At 40.9% G+C, this 20,846-nt stretch overlaps 1 protein-coding gene across 3 annotated transcripts in view; it reads left to right on the top strand.

The window, feature by feature from the left end:
• The window catches only part of TMEM150C (transmembrane protein 150C), a 60,996-nt gene extending 40,373 nt beyond the window's left edge, over positions 1–20,623 (top strand). For all 3 annotated transcript variants that reach the window (XM_043973093.1, XM_043973094.1, XM_043973092.1), the window contains exons 6-8: positions 3,798–3,925; positions 15,790–15,967; positions 19,186–20,623. In XM_043973093.1, coding sequence (XP_043829028.1) covers positions 3,798–3,925; positions 15,790–15,967; positions 19,186–19,394 — 515 coding nt within the window. In that variant the 3' untranslated portion in view covers positions 19,395–20,623. The remainder of the gene's footprint in view (positions 1–3,797; positions 3,926–15,789; positions 15,968–19,185) is intronic.
• Positions 20,624–20,846: the final 223 nt, after the last annotated feature.

Here is a 20,846-nt window from a genome sequence, read left to right as displayed (position 1 = left end):
GGACCTGAGTTCAAATCCGGCCTCAGACACTTAACACTTACTAGCTGTGTGACTCTAGGCAAGTCACTTAACCTCAATTGCCTCACTTAAAAAAAAAATTTAAAAATAAAAAGCTCTTTAATTCCTCGGTATCTCCCAAGTCCCATGTCAGACAGGATTAGAACCTTGGTCCTCTAACACCAGAGCCCAGTGCTCCTACTATATCAGGCTAAAGCTGGCATTACTGATTACTACAACAAACAACAAATCACCAGGTCAGTGCATCAGGCTGACTGCTTTTGATATAGCAGGCCATTTACAAATCAATCTGGACAGTGTTTATTTGCTTCTACCTTCTAGCTTAAGCAAAGATTAAATACTTAGTGGTTTTCCTTCCTGGAGTCTGGAAACCTGAGTTCAAATCCAACTTCAAACACTACTTTTGTGACCCCAGGCAAGTCATTTAATCTCTGCCTCAGTTTCCTCAACTGTAAAATGGAGGAATAATAGCACCTACTGTCCAGGATTGTTGTGAGGATCAAATGAGATATTTGTAAAGTCTGGCACATAGTAGGCACTTAATACATGTTTTTCCCCTTCTTTCCTTCCTTCCCTCCCTTCCTCTTTTCCTTCTTCCTTTCTTCCCTTCTTCCTCCTTCTGTTTCTCTTTCATTCCTCTCTTTCTTCCTTTATTTCTTCCCTCTTTCCTTCCTTCCCTCCCTCCCTCTTTCTTTTCCTCCCTCCTTCCTTCCCACCTTTCTTCCTACCTTTCAAAATTAACAATTCCAACAGGCTCCTATCTCGCTTAAACATTGAAGCCATAAGACATTTCTAAACATCCTGTCTGCTAAGGCATATGATTCTATGCCTTAGAGTGGCTATGAGGAGTTAAGACTAAAACTTTATTATTTCTTACCTAAATATTGTCACTTCACTCCCACCCAACTTTTACCCCAAATAGAATGGGTTGCTGTGTCCTATCGCATTCATAAATAGAAATTACAGATGGATAAGTAGTGAAATGAGAATTTGGCCAGAGACTGGAAAAGAACTGCTGATGGAAGAATTTATAATAAGTATTCCTCTGATGCAGATGATATGAAGGGGGAGGGGGTATTTGATTTTTCTGAGCAACAAAAGCAAAATGGGAAAGATCTGTCTTTTCATTTCTTTTAAAATGTAACATTAGACCTAAAAGTTAAAACAAAAATTGCTGGCTCTTTTTCTTTTAGAGAAGGTTCTTATTTTAAGTAATTATTCCTACTAAGTAGGTGGGGGGTTTTCAATGCAGAATGGTAATTAACGCTCTCCAAATTTCGGTGCCTGTGCGACAAAGCCTCTGCCTCTCCACCTTGGTTAGGACTCCACTGGACACATAATTAGGGTCAATTTGGCAGGAATTTCTCGTGCCTTTGTTTCCTGTGAAACTTGCACATACCCAGAGAGGTCAGCCTTTGAAGAGGAATGCCAACCATGTCTTTATAAACCACCAATACTGAGTCCAGTTAAGGCCCAAATCGATTTAGACACTGTACAGGTATCACTTTGATTCGGGCTTTCATTGCATTCATATAGGAATTGCTAGCTAAAGCCAGAATTCAGTGTCTGAGGAACTCCTCCCTAGCCGCCCATGGCTTTGTTGTTTGCCTGGATTAACACAGTGGCCCTGCTCCCTTGAACAAGAAAACTTGCTTTGAAAGACAAGGCCATGACCCCAACCCAGCTGGAATTCTGTCACAAAGTGCATCTCGCTGCAGGCTGTGGTGCTGAGATGGGGAACAGAATTAGAACCACAATATAGCTGAGTCGTGCCACACAGGGTCAGGGAAGGGAAGGTACTGCTCATAATAAGGTGTTCCCTGCTAGGCATCAGTCAGGGCCACAACCCCACTTCTCCGCTTTGAGGTTTCTAGAAAGACGATGTCCCCAGCCTTGAAATGTCAGTACTTCCCTGAGTATTTTTCTTCACTGGCAAAGATTATTGAAATCAAATCAGGTCAACAAGCATTTATTATGCTTTATATTACTATCTTTCTATATGTATATACAAGAGGATTTCCTATTTGGTCCTCGATGTAATAGGGAGCCATTGAAGTTGATTGAATAAGGGGGTGACCTGGTCAGAGCTGCTCTTTAGGAAGATCACAGAACGCTGAGTGAAGGATAGACTGAAGTCAGGACAGATTTGTGGCAGACCCATCAGTAGGCAACACCAGTAGTCCAAGCATGGGGTGATGAGAGCCTGCCCCAGGATGCTACCAGTGTTGGAGGGGAGAAGAAGGCATGTGCAACTGATGTTATGGAGGTCTAATTGACATAACAGATTGGATATGGGAGGTGAGAGAGTGAAGAGGAGGGTGGCACCTAGTTTTTGAGCTTGGGTGAGTGGGAGGATGGTGGTGCCCTCAACAGTAATAGGGAAGTTTAAAAAGAGGAAAGGGTTTGGAAGGGAAAGATAATGTTTCATTTTGGACATTCTCAGCTTGATAAGTCTATGAGACATCCAGTTTCAGATTTCCAAAGGGCAGTTCAAGATGTGAGACTGGAGGTTAAGAGAGAGGTTTCTGTTTTTGTTGTTCAGTTGTGTCCAACTCTCCATAACCCCATTTTGGGCTTTCATGACAAAGATACTGGAGTGGTTTGCCATTTCCTTCTCCAGCTCATTTTACAGATGAGGAAACTGAGGCAAACAGGGTAAGTGACTTACCCAGGGTCACACAGCTAGTAAATGTCTGAGGCCAGAGTTGAACTCAGGAAGATGAGTCTTTCTGACTCTAGGCCCAGCACTCTATCTACTGTGCCACCTGGTTTAGGGAAGGATAAATCAATGCTGAGAATCATCTGCCTAGAGTTGATAGTTGAATCCACAGAAGTTGATGATATCAGGTGAAATAGTACAGAGGAAGGAAAGAAAAGGGCTCATGACAGAGTTCTGTGAGTGTTTTATGGGAAAGACAAATATAGGGAAAAGACTTGACCATGACTCTTTACAATCCTAATCTATCACTTTTCCCCTCTACTTTCATAACATTTTATTTTTTTTTAAAATTTTTTCTTTTTTTGTGGGGCAATGAGGGTTAAAAGTGACTTGCCCAGGGTCACACAGCTAGTAAGTGTCAAGTGTCTGAGGCCGGATTTGAACTCAGGTCCTCCTGAATCCAGGGCCGGTGCTTTAGCCAGTGCGCCACCTAGTTGCCCCTTCATAACATTTAAAATGTATTAAATTTAACATATTAAAAATGCCAACTGGGGCAGCTAGGTGGTACAGTGGATAGAGCACCAGCCCTGGATTCAGGAGGACCTGAGTTCAAATCCTGCCTCAGACACTTAACACTTACTAACTGTATGACCCTGGGCAAGTCACTTAACCCCAATTGCCTCACACACACACACACAAAATGTCAACCATCTACAGGACCAAAATGTAAGTAACTTGCTCAAGGTCATACAAGTAGGAAATGGTAAAAGTAGAATTTGAACTCAGTTTTTAAACTGCAAGTAAAGCACAGTGTTAAGTTTTTCACAATGACAAATATCTCCTAAGCCTCTCTGTCCTGCACTGACCTTGTTTTTTGAGAACGCCAAGGACATTATCTTGCTGTTCTCTCTTTCCTGCAAGGCACAAACTACCTATGTCATCATTATCTACTTGAGGTACAATTGGATTCCCCAAAGGTAGATTATTGATTCAAGCACCAAAAGGAAAATTTCTCAATTCTCAATGTCAATGGACATTACTGTACACATGGTGTGAAGAAAAGTATGCTATTGTCGCTTGTTACATTTTATTTTGTGTTGTGTGTGTTTTTGATTTTTAGCCTTGGTGGTAGCTGTTCTCCGATTCATACAGTTGAAACCCAAAGTTTTAAACCAATGGCTAAACGTGAGTGGCTTGGTGGCCTTGTGCCTGGCTTCCTTTGGAATGACATTACTCGGTAACTTTCAGGTACTTTCCTTTCTGCTTTTCCCTCCTGCCTCGTACTAGTTGTTCTTCCACCTTACCTTTATTTCCAACATAACCACTAGATTTGTGCTTATTTAAAAATGGCAGCCAACCATTTGCTTTTCCTGTATCTCTGAGTGTCTAGGAAGAAGCTTAAGAATGCTAATGGAACCTCCCCACACCCTACCTCCAGTGGACTGAGAGGTCTGGATAGGTTTGCTTTGGGGGAGGCGGGGGGAGGTGTGGTCTTTCATTCTGTTCTGTCTTTGTTATGCAGTTTTGAACTGGGTGTTGGGAATAGGATCATAGAGTTCTCAGTGTCACCTACACCAACCCTTTCATTTGACAGATAGAGAAACTGAGTTCAAAGAGGTAAAGTCAGTTTTTGCCACCAGCAAATTTCTTTCTTTCTTTTTTTAGGTTATACATGTACAATTATGTAAAACATTACCATATCAGTCTTTTTATATAAGAAAACTTGAATAAAAGAAAAAAAATGAAAGTGAAAAATAGCATGCTTCAGTCCGTGTGCAATAAATATCAGTTCTTTCTTTGGAGGTGGATAGTATGCTTTATCATTAGTCCTTTGGGATTGTCTTGGATCATTTGTCTTGCTGAGAATAGTTGTTATTCATAGTTCTTCATCAAACAATATTGCTGTCACTGCGCAAAACGTTCTCCTGGTTCTGCTCACTTCACTATACATCAGGTCATACAAGTCTTTCCAGGCCTTTCTGAAATCATCCTGCTTGTCATTTCTTATAGCACAATAATATTCCATCATCATCACATACCACAGCTTGTTTAGCCATTACTCAATTGATGGGCATTCCTTTCATTTCCAATTCTTAGCCACCACAAAAAGAGCTGCGATAAATATTTTTGTACAAATAGGTATTTTTCTCTTTTGGGAGATGTCTTTGGGATATAAACCTAGTGGTAGTATTGCTGGGTCAAAGGGTATGTACAGTCCCATACCCCTTTGGGCATAGTTCCAAATTGCTCTCCAGAATGGTTGGATCAGTTCACAACTCCACCAAATGTAGACTAGTGTCCCAGCTTTCCAACATCCCCTCCATCTGCCAATATTTTCCATTTTTATTATATTTGCCCCTCTGATAGGCATGAGGTGATACCTCAGAGTTGTTTTAATCTACCAGCAAGTTTCAAAGCTAGAATTTGAACTCAGGTGCTTTAATTCCAAATTCAATGCACCTTACACTGCATATTGACTTAGAAAATCACAAAGTAGCATTATCTATGTTGTACTGGATTTTTATTATTCTGTTAAGATTTCCCAATTGCATTTTAATGTAGTTTAACCAAAGTTTGGGGGCTTTTAAGTCTGACATCTCTATGGCCTTTAACACGATGCACTTGCTGGAAGGTAGTTTAAAAACATAGCAGTTAGGTGGTGTCATAGTGCATAGAGTGCAGGGCCTGGAGTCAGCTGTGTGACCCCTGGGCAAATCACTTAACCCCTGTCTCTCAGTTTCCTCATCTGTGAAATGGGCATCATGGGTAGGTATCACCTACCTCTTAGGGTGGTTGTGAGAATCAAATGAGATAACCTTTGTAAACCACTTAGATCAATGCCTAGCACATAGTAGGTGCTTAATAGATGCTTGTTAACTTCCTTTTTTATCTGGGAGACCAGGCTTTACTTTTGCTTAATGAATGATTCAGGCAGCTAGGTTGTTCAGGGGATGGAGCACTAGGCTTGGAATCAGGGAGACTATTCTTCATGAGTTCAAATCTGGCCTCAGACACTAACTAGCTGTATGACTCTGAGCAAGTCACTTAATCCTGTTTGCCTCAGCTCCTCATCTGTAAAATGAGCAGGAGAAGGAAAGGGCAAACCACTCCAGTATCTCTGCCAAGAAAACCCCAAATGGGGTCACAGAGAGTTGGTCAAGACTGAAATGACTGAACAACAACTATCCCTAGTTTATAAATGAGGAAACCGAGATCTAGGGGAAGTGACTTGTCCAAGGTCACACAGTGAGTAAGTGTCGAAAGCAGAGCTTGAACTTAATCAAGTCTTCCTGACTTCAGATTCACCCCTTCAAGAAGCCAGAAGGCTAAGAGATCAGTGAAACCACCTAGCATTGGGTGGTCTTATCAAAGGACAAAGAAATGGGAGCATGATGATCATTCTAGTCATCTGGCCAGTTATAGCTATTACAACATGGATGTTCTGAATCACTGTCCTGATTGTTCCATGACAGCTATCAATTTCACCTGAGGACTGTCCTTCTTAGTCTTTGTCCAAATTAGTAACTTTTATCAACTACACACTAATCTCTGATCCCTGTGTACTTTCCAACTGAATGGCGGAGAGTTCTCTGATTTCCTCTTCCATACCAAATGTCTGGTGTTATTTCAAGAATAACATTTCCTATGAATCAACTGGACTTTCTTGGGGCATCAAGCCCCAACATATTACAGAGCATTGTTAACCTCTCATGAATCTTCCCCAGGGTCCCTTTAGGCCTCTGTAAGTCAGGGCCCAGATTCCCCTAATAGAAGTATAGTTATGAGGGCAGCTAGGTGGCACACCGGCCCTGGATTCAGGAGGACCTGAGTTCAAATCCAGTCTCAGACACCTCACACTTACTAGTTGTGTGACCCTGGGCAAGTCATTTAACCTCAATTGCCCTACAAAAAATATATATATAGTTATGAGAGACACATTATGAGTGGTTATATTCCCAAAATGAGGATCTCCAGGAATAATCTCCATGACCATTGGTCAGAAGGGATTCCTAATTCATTGTGTAGCTCAGTGGGCCAATATTGATGAGTGACGTCATCCTCTATAGACCACTTGTGGTCATTCAAGAAATCCTGGAGGGGGCAGCTAGGTGGCGCAGTGGATAGAGCACCAGCCCTTGATTCAGGAGGACCTGAGTTCAAATCCGGCCTCAGACACTTGACACTTACTAGCTGTGTGCCCCTGTGCAAGTCACTTAACCCCCATTGCCCCACAAAAAAAAAAAAATCCTGGAACCCAGAGCTTGCTCTGACCCATTGGAATCTCAGCCCATTGGAGAGTCTCTCCCATTGGGAATAGCCAAAAAACAAAACAAAAACAAAAAACCAGCATCTGCTTACAAAATCTTTTGGCAGTTACTTCATTCTAGTGTTTTTTCTTTGTTCATTATTTCCTATTTGTCCTGTATATAGGTTGTTGTGTACATATTGGTTTAATTCTCATCTCCCCTATTAAATTATCAGCTCCTTGAGAGCAGGGACTGTCTTTATTTATTTATTTGTTTGTTTGTTTATTTATTTATTTTTTAGTGAGGCAATTGGGGTTAAGTGACTTGCCCAGGGTCACACAGCTAGTAAGTTGTCAAGTGTCTGAGGCTGGATTTGAACTCGGGTTCTCCTGAATCCAAGGCTGATGCTTTATCCACTGTGCCACCTAGCTGCCCCCATCCTTCATTCTTGAAGAGGACCAAAGTGACATCACTATGTCGGGATCGAGGTACAGTGCGTCTAACTGTGGGTGATCAGACCAATATAAGCTTGGAAGGCTCTACCACAAGTCAGCCACACATAGTCCAGTTGAACATTTAGACTGGGGATGCCTCTAAATTTGTATATCTCACATTTCTTTTGAGCTACTGCAATTATCCTTTGCATTTTTTCATAGTATCCTTAGGCCAAAAGAAATACCTAACAGTTCTATTTATTAAGTAGTCAGTTCCAACAACTAAATAAGTACTTACATCCCAACAACTTACTGGCTATTTGAAAAAATTATATATGTGAATAGAAAGAAAAAATGTTTCCTTTAGTTTTTTTTTCTTTTTTCTTTTTGGCGAGGCATTTGGGATTAAGTGACTTGCCCAGGGTCACACAGCTAGTAAGTGTCAAGTGTCTGAGGCCAAATTTGAACTCAGGTCCTCCTGAATCCAGGGCCAGTGCTCTATCCATTGCGCCACCTAGCTGCCCCTCCTTTCACTCTTAACCACAATTACTTACGGGTGGCACGTTGTGCCAACTGGATACTGCACGATTTCTCAAAGTTTGGGATCAGAATGGACACCAACAACCTCATTTCCTGTTCCACATTGATTTTTTAGGGCACTCGCTTTTTATTCACAGCAGCTGCTGAAAACCCAGCTTCTCATAGATAAATAGGACTTCCCAAATAGAAGCTTTAGCACTCAGCAGGAGATAGTTATATTCATCCTCTGTGTTTTCCTAGAAAATTTAAAATATCCCCCAGAACCACAGAAAATAAAAGGTCACCTCCTTGACCATAGAGTCAGCCTAGGCCTTCTGTCTCTAAATTGCTTGGCTATTTTCAGGATGCCCTTGGTTGGACTTCTGAGAAACCACTCTAGACAGGCTATTCCTGGCCTAAATTTTAAAAATTTAGATCTTTACTCTCCTGAGCCAGGCTTCTGCCTGTAAAGTTTGTTATATTCAGCATCAAGGACAAAAAAGGTCTGTGGAAATCGCCTGGGCTAATGGAAGCCCCATCAGAAACAGCTTTAATAGAAAATGGAAGTAATTTTTTAAAAATTAAAAAATTTTAAAAATGAAATGGAAGTAATTTGAATAGACTGCAGCAGTAGGGGACAGATTTTTTTTTTATTTTTTTTTTTTTTAGTGAGGCAATTGGGGTTAAGTGACTTGCCCAGGGTCACACAGCTAGTAAGTGCTAAGTGTCTGAGGCCAGATTTGAACTCAGGTCCTCCTGACTCTGATGCTGGTGCTCTATCCACTGCACCACCTAGCTGACCCCGGGGACAGATTTTTTAGGGGGAAAAATCACCAAATTTATCACTTGTCTACCTCTGATAGTATTTCCAGTTTTCTCATGTCTGCTGTACTATTTACCAAAACCAAATTAACTTTTGACCAGGAGGAACAGACATGTTTAAATACTTAAGATAATCATTAATGGGAAGAACCCTACGTCTCCTAGACAAATATTTTTTTAAATAAATATTAGCTCTAATTTATAGATCAAATAGCATTCAAACCAAAGAGATTCCAGCTTCCAAATTTCTCATCATCATCATATAATAATAATAATACTGGCATTTATATAGCACGTTTGGTTTTCAAAGTACTCTACGTATCTCATTTTAGTCAGCCATTGAAGTGTGAAGTGTGAAGTGCAGGGCACCATACTAAGCACTTTGTTGTTGTTCAGTTGTTTTTCAGTCATGCCCAACTCTTTGTGACCCCATTTAGGGTTTTCTTGGCAAAGATACTGGAGTAGTTTGCCATTTCTTTCTCCGGCTCATTTTACAGATGAGGAAACTGAGGCAAAGAGAGTTGAGTGATTGGCCCAGGGTCACACAGCTCTCAAATGTCTGAGGCTGAATTTGAACTTGGGTCTTCCTGACTAGTTCTGGTGCTATATGCGCTGTACCACCTAGCTGCCCTGATAAGTACTAGGGATACAAAGAAAGGCAAAAGTCTCTGCTCTCAAGAAATTCACTGTCTAATGGAGGAGACAACCTGCCATGTACAAACAAGATTAAGACAAATTAAATTGGAAATGGGGCAGCTAGGTGGAGCAGTGGATAAAGCGCCAGCCCTGGATTCAGGAGGACCTGAGTTCAAATCCAGCCTCAGACACTTGACACTAGCTGTGTGACCCTGGGCGAGTCACTTAACTCTCATTCCCCCCCCCCCACCCCAAAGAAAGATAAATTGGAAATAAACAATGGAGGGAAAGCAGTAGAATGAAAGGCGTTGGGGGATGACATTTTGGGAAATAGATGCAACTATGATCACTGTTTTACAGATGAGAAAACTGAGGCAAAAAGAAGCTAAATGATTTGCCCAAGTTGATATAGCTAGCTAATGTCTGAAGCGAGATTTGAACTTAGTTCTCCCTGTGTCTAGTTAAATACACTACCTCCCTCACTATTTAATGGCATTACATGTAAATGAACCTCTAGCTATCATTTCTCTGTATTTGGCTTCCACAAGACATCTCCTTTCCTTGGGGGCTGTGCTCTAAGTCAATATGCAGCAGAAGCCAGAAGGCAGAGAATTTGGAAAAGAATTAAGAGGGGGAGGAGAGCTGCATTGAGTGTCAATGGCATTTACTTAGAGTTTATCAAGTGAGAGAAGAATTTTAATATGATCACTAGCTAGCAGGAATGATAGGATCAAGAAGGTTTGGGGGTGTTTTTGTTTTTTTGTCTATTTGTTTTTGGTAAGGCAATTGGGGTTAAATGACTTGCCCAGGGTCAAATAGCTAGTAAGTGTCAAGGGTCTGAGGCTGGATTTGAACTCAGGTCCTCCTGAATCCAGGGCCAGTGCTCTATCCACTGCGCCACCCAGCTGCCCCTGTTGTTTTTTAACAGTGGGGGAAACAGGCGTGTTTGTGAGAAAAAAGGAAAAGTGCAAGTAGATAGAGATTAAAGATGAGAGAGAGAGACAGAGAGAGAATATGATAGTAAACTCAATCTTCCCTAGAAGACAGATGAATTAAGAGTACAGAGACTGAATCTGCCACTTACTTATCTGCCTGTTCAGAGAGCCACATGATTCGATGGAATGCCCAAGAACTTATAGAGGTTAAGCTTCTAGTCACCAATTGACACCATTTAATTGTGGTGAAAATTTTCATTCTTTACATTTTTGTTTGTTTGTTTGTATGGGGAAATGAGGGTTAAGTGACTTGCCCAGGGTCACACAGCTGCTAAGTGTCAAGTGTCTAAGATTGAATTTGAACTCAGGTCCTCCTGAATCCAGGGCTGGTGCTTTATCCACTGCACCACCTAGCTGCCCGCATTCTTTACATTTTAGCCAAAGTCTATTAAGCATTACTACTTGGAGAGAGGTCCAACTGTTCAAAGATTCTTCCTGTTTATTGGAATCCTACCTGATCTATGAAATAGGACCGCTTACATCTTACTGTAATGAAATAAAAGATAAAATTCCACAGCCGAGTAAAACAAAAGTATATGTTAGATTTATGGTTTTAAAATTTTCATTTACAGTGAACAATAGTGATATTGAAGAAATGCTTCCCAGAAACCAGTTACTTCCTCTTTGACCACTCCCTCCAAGGTTTCCCCTTTTTTGCTCAAAGGTATACAGGAAGATTAAGTCATTTAACTGGATTTTTAAAAAAAGGCATTCTTTTTTTTTTTTTTTGGATGAGGCAATTAGGGTTAAGTGACTTGCCTAGGGTCACACAGCTAGTAAGTGTTAAGTGTTTGAAGCCGGATTTAAACTCAGGACCTCCTGACTCCAGGGCCGGTGCTCTATTCACTGCTCCATCTAGCTGCCCTAAAAAGGCATTCTTGTTCTTAGTTGAGTCACCAAAGGCTAAGTCTCTTAGTTTCAGGAAATCAAGATCCTTCCCTTAAATTGATTAAATCTTCTCAGAGAAAAAGGAAAAGAACCTATGTGTTTTCAAATATTTATAGCAGCTCTTTGCGGTGGCAAAGACTTGGAAATTGAGGGGAAATCCATCAAATGGGGAATGACTGAATAACTTGTGGTATATAGTTGTGGTGCAATACTACTGTAAGAAATAACGAGAAGGTTGCTTTTTAGAAAAACATGGAAAGACTTGCATGAAATAATGCATAGTGCAATGAGCAGGACCAAGAAAATGTTGTATACAGTAACAGCAATACTGTTTAAAGAGTAAATGTGAATGACTAAGCTGTTCTGAGTAACATTCAAATTGACCATGGAGGATTCATGAAGGAAAATGCTACCCACCTCCAGAGAAATGATATATGCAAGTATGTGTTGTATATTTCCATATATATAGTATCAAATGTTGGCCTTCTTTACTATGGGGTTGGAAAGGAAGGGAGGGAGACAACTTAGAACTTGAACTGTAACTAAAAAAATAAATTAAATAAATATAAGATAATTTTAAAAATTGATTAAGTCCGGGGGCAGCTAGGTGGCACAGTGGATGGAGCATCGGCTCTGTATTCAGGAGTACCTGAGTTCAAATCCGACCTCAGACACTTAACACTTATTAGCCATGTGACCCTGGGCAAGTCACTTAACCCCAATTGCCCTGCCAAAAAAAAAAAAAAGACAGGGAAAGTAGCCAGATTGCACTAATTAAATATAGAAATCTGTACTTGAAAGTAATATTATTTGGAGGGTATATTGAATGATCAGTTTAAAGAAGGAGATACTTAAGGCTTGGAAAAATCTGGCATTTTATTCATACCTTACAAAAGTGACTGAGAGTATATATCTCCATATCTATTTTCCCATCTATATATCTATTTTCCCATCTATATAAAAACTTTAAATTTTAAATTTTAAATCAAGGGCATCAGTTGTAAGGGTAGGAAATAAGCAGACCTTTGTGAGTGCTCTCCAATGGACAACAATACTTACCATTTCACAATTGATGGGAAAATGTCAAAGATCTAAGATCCAGTTGGGCTTTGTTGATTATGAAAAAAGCATTTGACTAGATTGAGCAGAATGCCACCTTATAGTGTTTGTTTCCAACCAAGTGTCTCCATTCCACACATCTAAATCACTCAAGACTAGCTGTGTGACCCTGGGTAAGTTGGGGTCCTCAAGATGCTCCTGTTTGCAGATGACCTCATCCTGGTTGCATTCAGTTCTGGAAGACAGCAGAGCTTCCTGGAAAGAGAAAGCCATAACCCTTCAAAAGAGTTTTTGACTTGACCATCCACAAGTAGCTAAGGAAGGTCAATTGGCCAGACTGTAACATGAAAATAGAGCTTCTATATAGCATGTCTCAGAGCTAGGATAGACAGGACAAATGGACAACTTGAGCCCAAAATTCAATAAGAAGGTGAGAGCATACTAGCTCGCCTTGGGGAAACCACACTCTATGGGTTGTACTCTCCCTCCTCTACCCCCCATTACACTTTCTCTAAGTGACATACTGACCTCAGCAAGTCAACTGAGGCATCTCTGGAAAATTCTCTGAGTGACTGTGGAGGCCACCACATTGTCCTTTTGAGACCCTCGTGGAATGCCATACACAAAGAGTCTAAAAATACACATGACACAGCTCTTTCTAAATGGTTTCTTTAATGCCATGTCAAGTTCCAGTAAAAGTCTATTCAGTCCCCTGCCTAGGATGCACTCCATCCTCACCACCTCCTCTTGACATCTATAAGTTTCCTTCAAAGTTCACCTCAAGTGCCACCTCTTACAAGAAGTCCTCTCTGAACCCTCCCAGTTGCTAGCTACCATCTCCACCAAATTACTTTGTATGGACAAAGTGTCCCAGAAGTATTACTATAGTTTTCATGATTAAAACTGCACTAAAACTTTTGAGACAGCCTGATTTGGGGACTTATAAATGCATATACTTCCCTAGATAAGATGCAAATTATTTGAGGGTCAAGGCAGTACCTGGAACTTTGTTGTTAAGTTGTTTTCAGTCATGTCTGACTCTTCATGACCTCATTTGTGGTTTTCTTGGCAAGGGTACTTGAGTGGTTTGCCATTTCCTTCTCCAGCTCATTTTACAGATGAGGAAACTGAGGCAAACAGGGTTAAGTGACTTGATCAGCTAATAAGTATCTGAGACCAGATTTGAACTCAGGAAGATGAGTCTTCCCAACTCTGGGCCCAGCACTCTAGCCATTGTGCCACCTAGCTGCACTTAGTAGGTGCTTAATAAATATTTGCCAATTGATATTTTGAAAACAATAGTATGTCAAATTTAATCAAACCCTAATCACCCATCTCCGTGGAAAGTTCTGCTGAAAGAAACAAGAAAAGCCCAATATGTGAAGCTTTCGTGGATCATTGCAGTGATTTGTGGCTTTATTTCCTTAGCCATATCAATGGGTTAGTCTAGTTTTTCAGAAGTCACTGAAAATAGTCTGTGGCATTATTCTACCTAGTGGCATGAGTTTCAAATTTCTAACTCCCAAGCAAAACCTTTCAAAGAGCTCCCCCTCCCCAAAAACTCGCTGTACCTTAAGACTCTCCTTATTTATGTAGGCCTCCAATTGCTGCAAATGCTACTTCTATGAAAGCTATGCTTCAGACAGTATATATATATATATATATATATATATATATATATATATATATATATATATATATATATATAAAATTTTTTTTTTTGGTAAGGCAATTGGGGTTAAGTGACTTCCCCAGGGTCACACAGCTCGTGTCAAGTGTCTGAGGTTGGATTTGAACTCAGGTCCTCCTGAATCCAGGGCCGGTGCTTTATCCACTACGCCACCTAGCTGCCCCCTAGACAGTATATTTTCAATTTTTGGGGGGGGGGGAGCAATGGGGGTTAAGTGACTTGCCCAGAGTCACACAGCTAGTAAGTGTCAAGTGTCTGAGGCTAGATTTGAACTCAGGTACTCCTGAATCCAGGGCTGGTGCTTCATCCACTGCGCCACCTAGCTGCCCCCACAGTATATTTTTAAAAATCTGTTCACGTGGCTACTTTGATTATACAACATAGACACAGCCAGACCCTACCTTTTCTTTACAACACAGAAGTTAAGACAACACCCTGGGCTTTCATTAATATTCTATGCTAATAAATTATTGATCCTTCAGAGTTTGCCTTCCTTTGTGAATACACAACCAACTTTCAAATTTCATTTTCTCATTCTAAAAGATAATACTTGAGGATGTGTTCCTTTAAACCATGGAAGTAACCTTTTGGCGTTTCTCCAACACACACAGGATTTTTAAATTTAATTTTAAAAATTGATCTCAAGGACTAGATCCTTATATTCTTCCTCATATAAAGAAGTTGATCAGTGACCAACCCTGCCCTGATCCCACTCCCTCTACCCCCAATCTAGAAAGCCCAGAATATGATCACAAGGTGTTTATAACTATAAAAATTCCTCTTAGCCCAGGTCCCTTTGGGATATGTGAAGACCTTTTTCTAGTGGAACTCATCATTGGATGAGAGAGGCTTTACTTACCTAAGTCCTGGGGACAGAGTTCAGTTCCAAAAAAGACAGGGCTCAGGAGCACTTTTTTGTGTTTTGGTGGGGAGTGAGGGGAAAGAGAAGCAATTTCTTTCTCTTCCTCCCATCCCATTAATCTTGGTGTCTAGAAGTGATTTGCCCAGAGCCTGTTAACCCTGTTATAGAAAATTTGTCTGAAAGTGTTCTAAGCCCAACCAGAAGGAACAAAGACTCCAGATGGGCATGGATACAGAGAGACAATCACCTGAGGGAAGAGAAGCATGATCCACGGCATCAGAGGAATGAGCCAGCCCTAGATGAGAGAGAGAGAGAGAGAGAGAGAGAGAGAGAGAGAGAGAGAGGTAGCCTTACCAACTAGAGGATGATATGATGAAAGAGAAGCCTTCCAGGGCACGGATTCTGGAATTGAGAGTGGCCCGGGCTGTGTCTCCCACGTGTACCTTACTTATTACCATCGTACCCTAAGTTGTGTTCACCCTTTCCATGAATGCTATGTGTGATTATGGAAGAACCCACGCCCAGTGTCTGGGAAGGAATATTTTAGAGTTACTTTGTTTTACTAAATATTATCTTAGTAAGTGCCTTTGCTAAGAGTTCATCGTATCTACTGGCCGATTGTTACTGGGAAGCACATCAGCAGTTTCTTGTTAGGGTTAATCTTAGAACCCAAAGGATCCACCACTTACTGGGGACCTAACCCACAGGTTTGAAAGCAAGTTGGAGGGGTAGCCCAGGGTGGGGGTATTACTCTTGAAGGTGTTTTCTCACATTTCTGTTTCCTCTCTCTTCTCTTACATTTCCCTTAACATTTTTCCCCCTCTCAGGGTGGGGATGGAAGGGGTAGCACGAGAAGACTTCGTAATCATGAAAGATCTATATTTCTTTCTTTCTTTTCTTTCTTTCTTTTTTTTTTTGCAAACGAGCCTCCACATGCTATATTGTTTATTCCTCTCCAAGCTCACCAACGATGAAGAAATCCATAACGTAGGCACCTCCCTAACTTTTGGATTCGGTACATTGGCTTGCTGGATCCAGGCCGCTTTGACACTCAAAGTCAACATCAAGAATGAGGGTCGGAAGATTGGCATTCCCAGAGTGATTCTAGCAGCGTCCATTACTCTCTGTGTGGTGCTCTGTATCCTTTTAATATAAAAAGGGTTTGGTTTTGGTTTTTATCTTTTTCTTTAGGGAGGTTAGAATACAATGCAAACATAGTTTGACTATCTAGATGTTAGAACACTCACTTCACTGAGGCCTCGATGCTATTCAAACAAAGTATCAGCAAAGAAGGGAAGGTTTGCTTTGTTTCGGGTTTTTATCATCAGCTTTATCAGGCTCCAAAGGAGATGATGTGTTAGAATATAATTTGTGACTTTCCAGAATTATTTTTAGAGTTTATTTATAAAAAGTGCATAATGCTTTCTTCTCAAAACAAAGATAGTAGATTTTCTCCCTTTGGAAAAAATGAAAAAACAAAACATTCTTAACTACAAAAGTATTGCAATTGTTTTTCTCAAAAACAAACAAAAAAGCCCCCACCAAACTTCCATTGCTATACTAGTGGGTGATTCAATTGTTCCATTTAATAAATTATCCACTAAGAGGTTTAAAAGCAAGCAAATTTATATCTTGCAGAAAAAATTAATTAAGCTATTCTAAGATGTGAACTCAGAAGCATATTTAGCCATCCCAGATAGAATGAACGATTAATACCATACAGTATGTACTATAGTGATTTGTTTAACAAAGACAACAAAGTCAAGTCTTCATTATTCAGAGACTTTTTCCGATTTGTGAGTTTTCCAGGCCCTTTATTTCTCTTTTCTCTGATCACCTGCCCTTTGGCCATCTTGCTAATTAATTATCAGCAACCCTCATTGATCAAATGGACCAAAGTTAAAGGGGCTGACACTCAAATCAGCCATATTTGCCCCTTCTTTGCAGATTGATTTTAAAAAGTAATAATAATAAGTTGGTGGGGGCAGCTAGGTGGCACAGTGGATAGAGAACCAGCCCTGGATTCAGGAGGACCTGAGTTCAAATCTGGCCGCAGACACTTGACACTTACTAGCTGTGTGACCCTGGGCAAGTCACTTAACCCTTATTGCCCCACCAAAAAAAAAGAAAAGAAAAATAATAAGTTGGTGGTTGAGAGGTTAAACTCTTTGAGTTTGCTATTTCAGTTGCAAAAGCTAAATAGGAGAGGGAGAAGGGATGGGGTGATCTGGCTGTTATAGAGAATTTGTCCACCTCAGAAATCAGTAAACACTATAAATGATTTTTTTGTTTTGATATTGTCCAGAAAATTATGGAGAAAATGTGAATAATGAAAATTAATATTAAACATATGTTGTGTTTTTCCAAGGGCTAGTTGTCTAACATTTACCAGCACACCCTTGGAGAAAGGGCCATTCCTAATTATCTGCAGATTTTCATGATCTAAGTGCTCCAGTGCCAAATTAGCATAAAGGTCTTAGCTATATTTACATCTGGACACTCCATCAGAAGAGCAATGAGCAACCTCCAGATGGTTTAGAGTGCTGAGATCATTATTCTAAATTATCCTATCATTATCCTAAGAAGCCATTTATTAGGAGATCCCCACAACAGCAAGAATCCTCTCATTATACAAGGTGGATAAACCCAGGCGTGCTAACTCTGATTCGACCCATGTGCTTTTGCCTGTTCTTTTCCCATTTAGGACTGTCACAGAGAATTGTTTTTCCTTCTTTTGGTACTCAGAACTGAGAGGAGAAAGAGGTCCAGAGCCTGTGGTATTAAGTGCTATTAAGTGTAGTCTTGGAGAAAGAACAAAGTTCCAAGGGCTTGCCTTGATTAAAAAAAAAAATTACCCCTCCTTGTTTCATGGAAGTCTGCTGTGGACACAAAAATGAATACCAATTATATCTGGGGCCTTTAGTAAACCAATTAATTCATAATCTAATGGGCAGCACTTACTACTGCTGAGTAAGCTCAAGGTACAGTTTTCCTTTTTTGTTTTTGTTTTAGTGAGGCAATTGGGGTTAAGTGACTTGCCCAGAGTCACACAGCTAGTGTGTTAAGTGTCTGAGGCCGGATTTGAACTCAGGTCCTCCTGACTCCAGGGCCGGTGCTCTATCCACTGTGCCACCTAGCTGCCCCTACAGTTCCTTTTAACAGTCATTTTGTTAGATCCTTTCCCCTAAAAATCCGTATCCCCAACAGATATTGTGGAAAGCAGTAAAAAAAGAAGGGGGAGCAGCCAGGTGGCGCAGTGGATAAAGCACCGGCCCTGAATTCAGGAGGATCTGAGTTCAAGTTTGGCCTCAGACACTTGACACTTAGCTGTGTGACCCTGGGCAAGTCACTTAACCCCCATTGCCCCAAGAAAAAAAGAACAAAAATACAAAAAAAAAAATGGGAAGGGGTTTCAACTCATTTTTTTCATAGGTCATTGCAAAGAAGGTTGAAAGCAGCCCTTGAAGATTAAAATTGTCTTCTCTGTTTCTGAATAGGAGAGGGAGAAGGGGCATCCCTAACTTGGAGTGTGACAGCTGATAGCATTTCTAGGTTAGGCTTGTCAATCATTACATCCAAAGTAGTTTCAAAAATGTCTCTTTCTTCCCCCTAGACCCTTAAGTCATTTCACTGTTGTCTGCCTCAGTTTTGTTTTGTTTTTTCCCAGTTGTGTCCAACTCTATGCGACCCCATCTGAGGTTTTCTTGGCAAAGATACTTGGAGTGGTCTGTCATTTCCTTCTCCAGCTCATTTTATAGATGAGGAAACTGAGGCAAAAAGAGTTCACTTGCCCAGTGTCACAAAGCTGGTAAGTGTCTGAGGCCAGATTTGAGTCCAGGAAGAGGAGTCTTCCTGAATCCAGGCCTTGCACTACGCCACCTAGCCGCCCTTTGCCTCAGTTTCCTCAATTATAAAATGGAGGTGATAATTAGAACCTACCTCCAACTCCCAGAGTTGTTGTGATGACTTTTTTTTTTTTTTGGTGAGGCAATGGGGGTTAAGTGACTTGCCCAGGGTAACACAGCTCGTAAGTGTCAAGTGTCTGAGGCCGGATTTGAACTCAGGTCCTCCTGAATCCAGGGCTGGTGCTTTATCCACTGCGCCACCTAGCTGCCCCTGTGATGACTTTTTTAAAGCACTTAGCCATGATACCTGGCACAATTAATAGATGCCTGTTCCCTTGCCCTCTCCTCTTATTGATCTTATGGGGTTCTTTGGGTACCAGTCAGGTCAGTCTAGCAAACTGTAATGATAGTGGCTTTACTTTGGAAATGGGAGGTTGCAACATGGCCTGTCCACCAAAGTAGTCCGCCTAAAATTCCAGGTGTGTTTTTCTTGACTTTCCCCTTCCCCCAGATTTTATCCTCATGGCCCAAGAAATCCACATGCATGCAGCCCGGATTCAGTGGGGCCTAGTGATGTGCTTCCTGTGTTACTTTGGCACCTTCGCTGTGGAGTTCCGGCATTACCGTTACGAGATCGTCTGCTCCGAGTACCAAGAGAATTTCCTGAGTTTCTCTGAAAGCTTATCAGAAGCATCTGAGTATCAAACCGACCAAGTGTAATTTGACTTACTTTGACCTCCTTGGTGACCATGGGGAAGAAGGGTTAGGGACTGACACAGGCACAGGATGTCACATATGATTTACGATACCTGACACATACAACACACATACACACATCTGTTCACAACCACTGTCACTAAAGGGGCCTCTTTTTTGGAGGGATTGTTTCTTTAAAGGGGGGAATAAAAAGACCACAGCCTTTACATGAGGACATGGAAACTCTTGCATCTTCAACACACACAACAGACAGAGAAGCTTTTGCAAGACCATATTTTTCTCCCCTTGCCTGTCCCCTTTTCCCAGCCCTCCCCACTACTCTGTTCTCCTTATCTACTATCGTTGCACCATTCATACCCTTTCCTGTTAAGTAGGGTCAATCCAATGGAGAAGGTACCAACTCCCTAAGTCTTGTTTCACATCTAAGGAAGATTGAAACAAGCCAGTCAACCTGGATGGTTTTCATAATGGATGACCAAATTGTACAAAGAAAAATGCCCAGGCGTTGGGGGTTAGGGGAGGTCAGGGAGGGAATCCCCCAAGCGCTGAGCCTGTTGTCCTATCTAACACTCCATTGTGACTTAAAAGCGGAGCAACCTGTGTTCCAATGAAAAAATTAATTTTAGAGAGAAAAATCTAGGACAGATTACAGAATTAACATTCATATGAAACGAGGTGACGATGCGGTTTCATTTTTAAATGCGCTTTTTGTTTCTCTGCTTCTCAAAAATTGCCTTGGTATCACTTTGGACAGAAAAGGATCTTAACATACAGATGTCTGCCTTGTATTGGACCCAACCATAATGAGGTCAGATTCTTATCCCCTGGAGGCTTAATTTACTGGGATTTTTCTTTCCGTTAGAAGAAACTAAGATGACTTATGGTAAAGGATGAGTGATAAAGAAAGACCAAAAAGATCTAGAGGCTGTCTCAGATTAGGTTATTTTAGCAAGATCGAAAGCAACAGAGTTCTACTCTTTGAAAGAAGCTCATGAAACACTCAGAATCTGTTTCTTGTTCTTCTTGTTGGCCCAGCATTCTTTGGATTTATGGCTCCTGGAGTGACTGGGAATGGCGGTGGCCACAACTCAAACATACATCCATCTATGCCTGCGTGTTATTCTAGCAAATCCCCTGGATGGCTCATAGGAGCTGTGGGATTTTACAGAACTTTGAAAAAACACTGCTTTGGATCCAATGAAAGGATCAAAGGATCAGCAAAAATCATTAAAGAAAAAAAAAGCAATGAACGAGAATTTTTGTTTTGTGGAACTGTCACCCACACGAGGTACAGGAAAGGAATAAAGTTAGTTGTGAAAGGAGTTTTTAAAAAAAACAACCCAACACACAACAATTAGAGAAAAGCAAGTTTGGCTAGAAGTCAGCAAGCATATTCAGGAAGAATTTCAAGCAAAGAATAGTCTTTTTATTAAAAGGGCATCTACTTGTAAATAG

The sequence above is a fragment of the Dromiciops gliroides genome, chromosome 6, assembly GCF_019393635.1.
Source record: "Dromiciops gliroides isolate mDroGli1 chromosome 6, mDroGli1.pri, whole genome shotgun sequence".
Taxonomy (NCBI): domain Eukaryota; kingdom Metazoa; phylum Chordata; class Mammalia; order Microbiotheria; family Microbiotheriidae; genus Dromiciops; species Dromiciops gliroides.
This window is presented reverse-complemented; position numbering and strand designations above follow the sequence as displayed.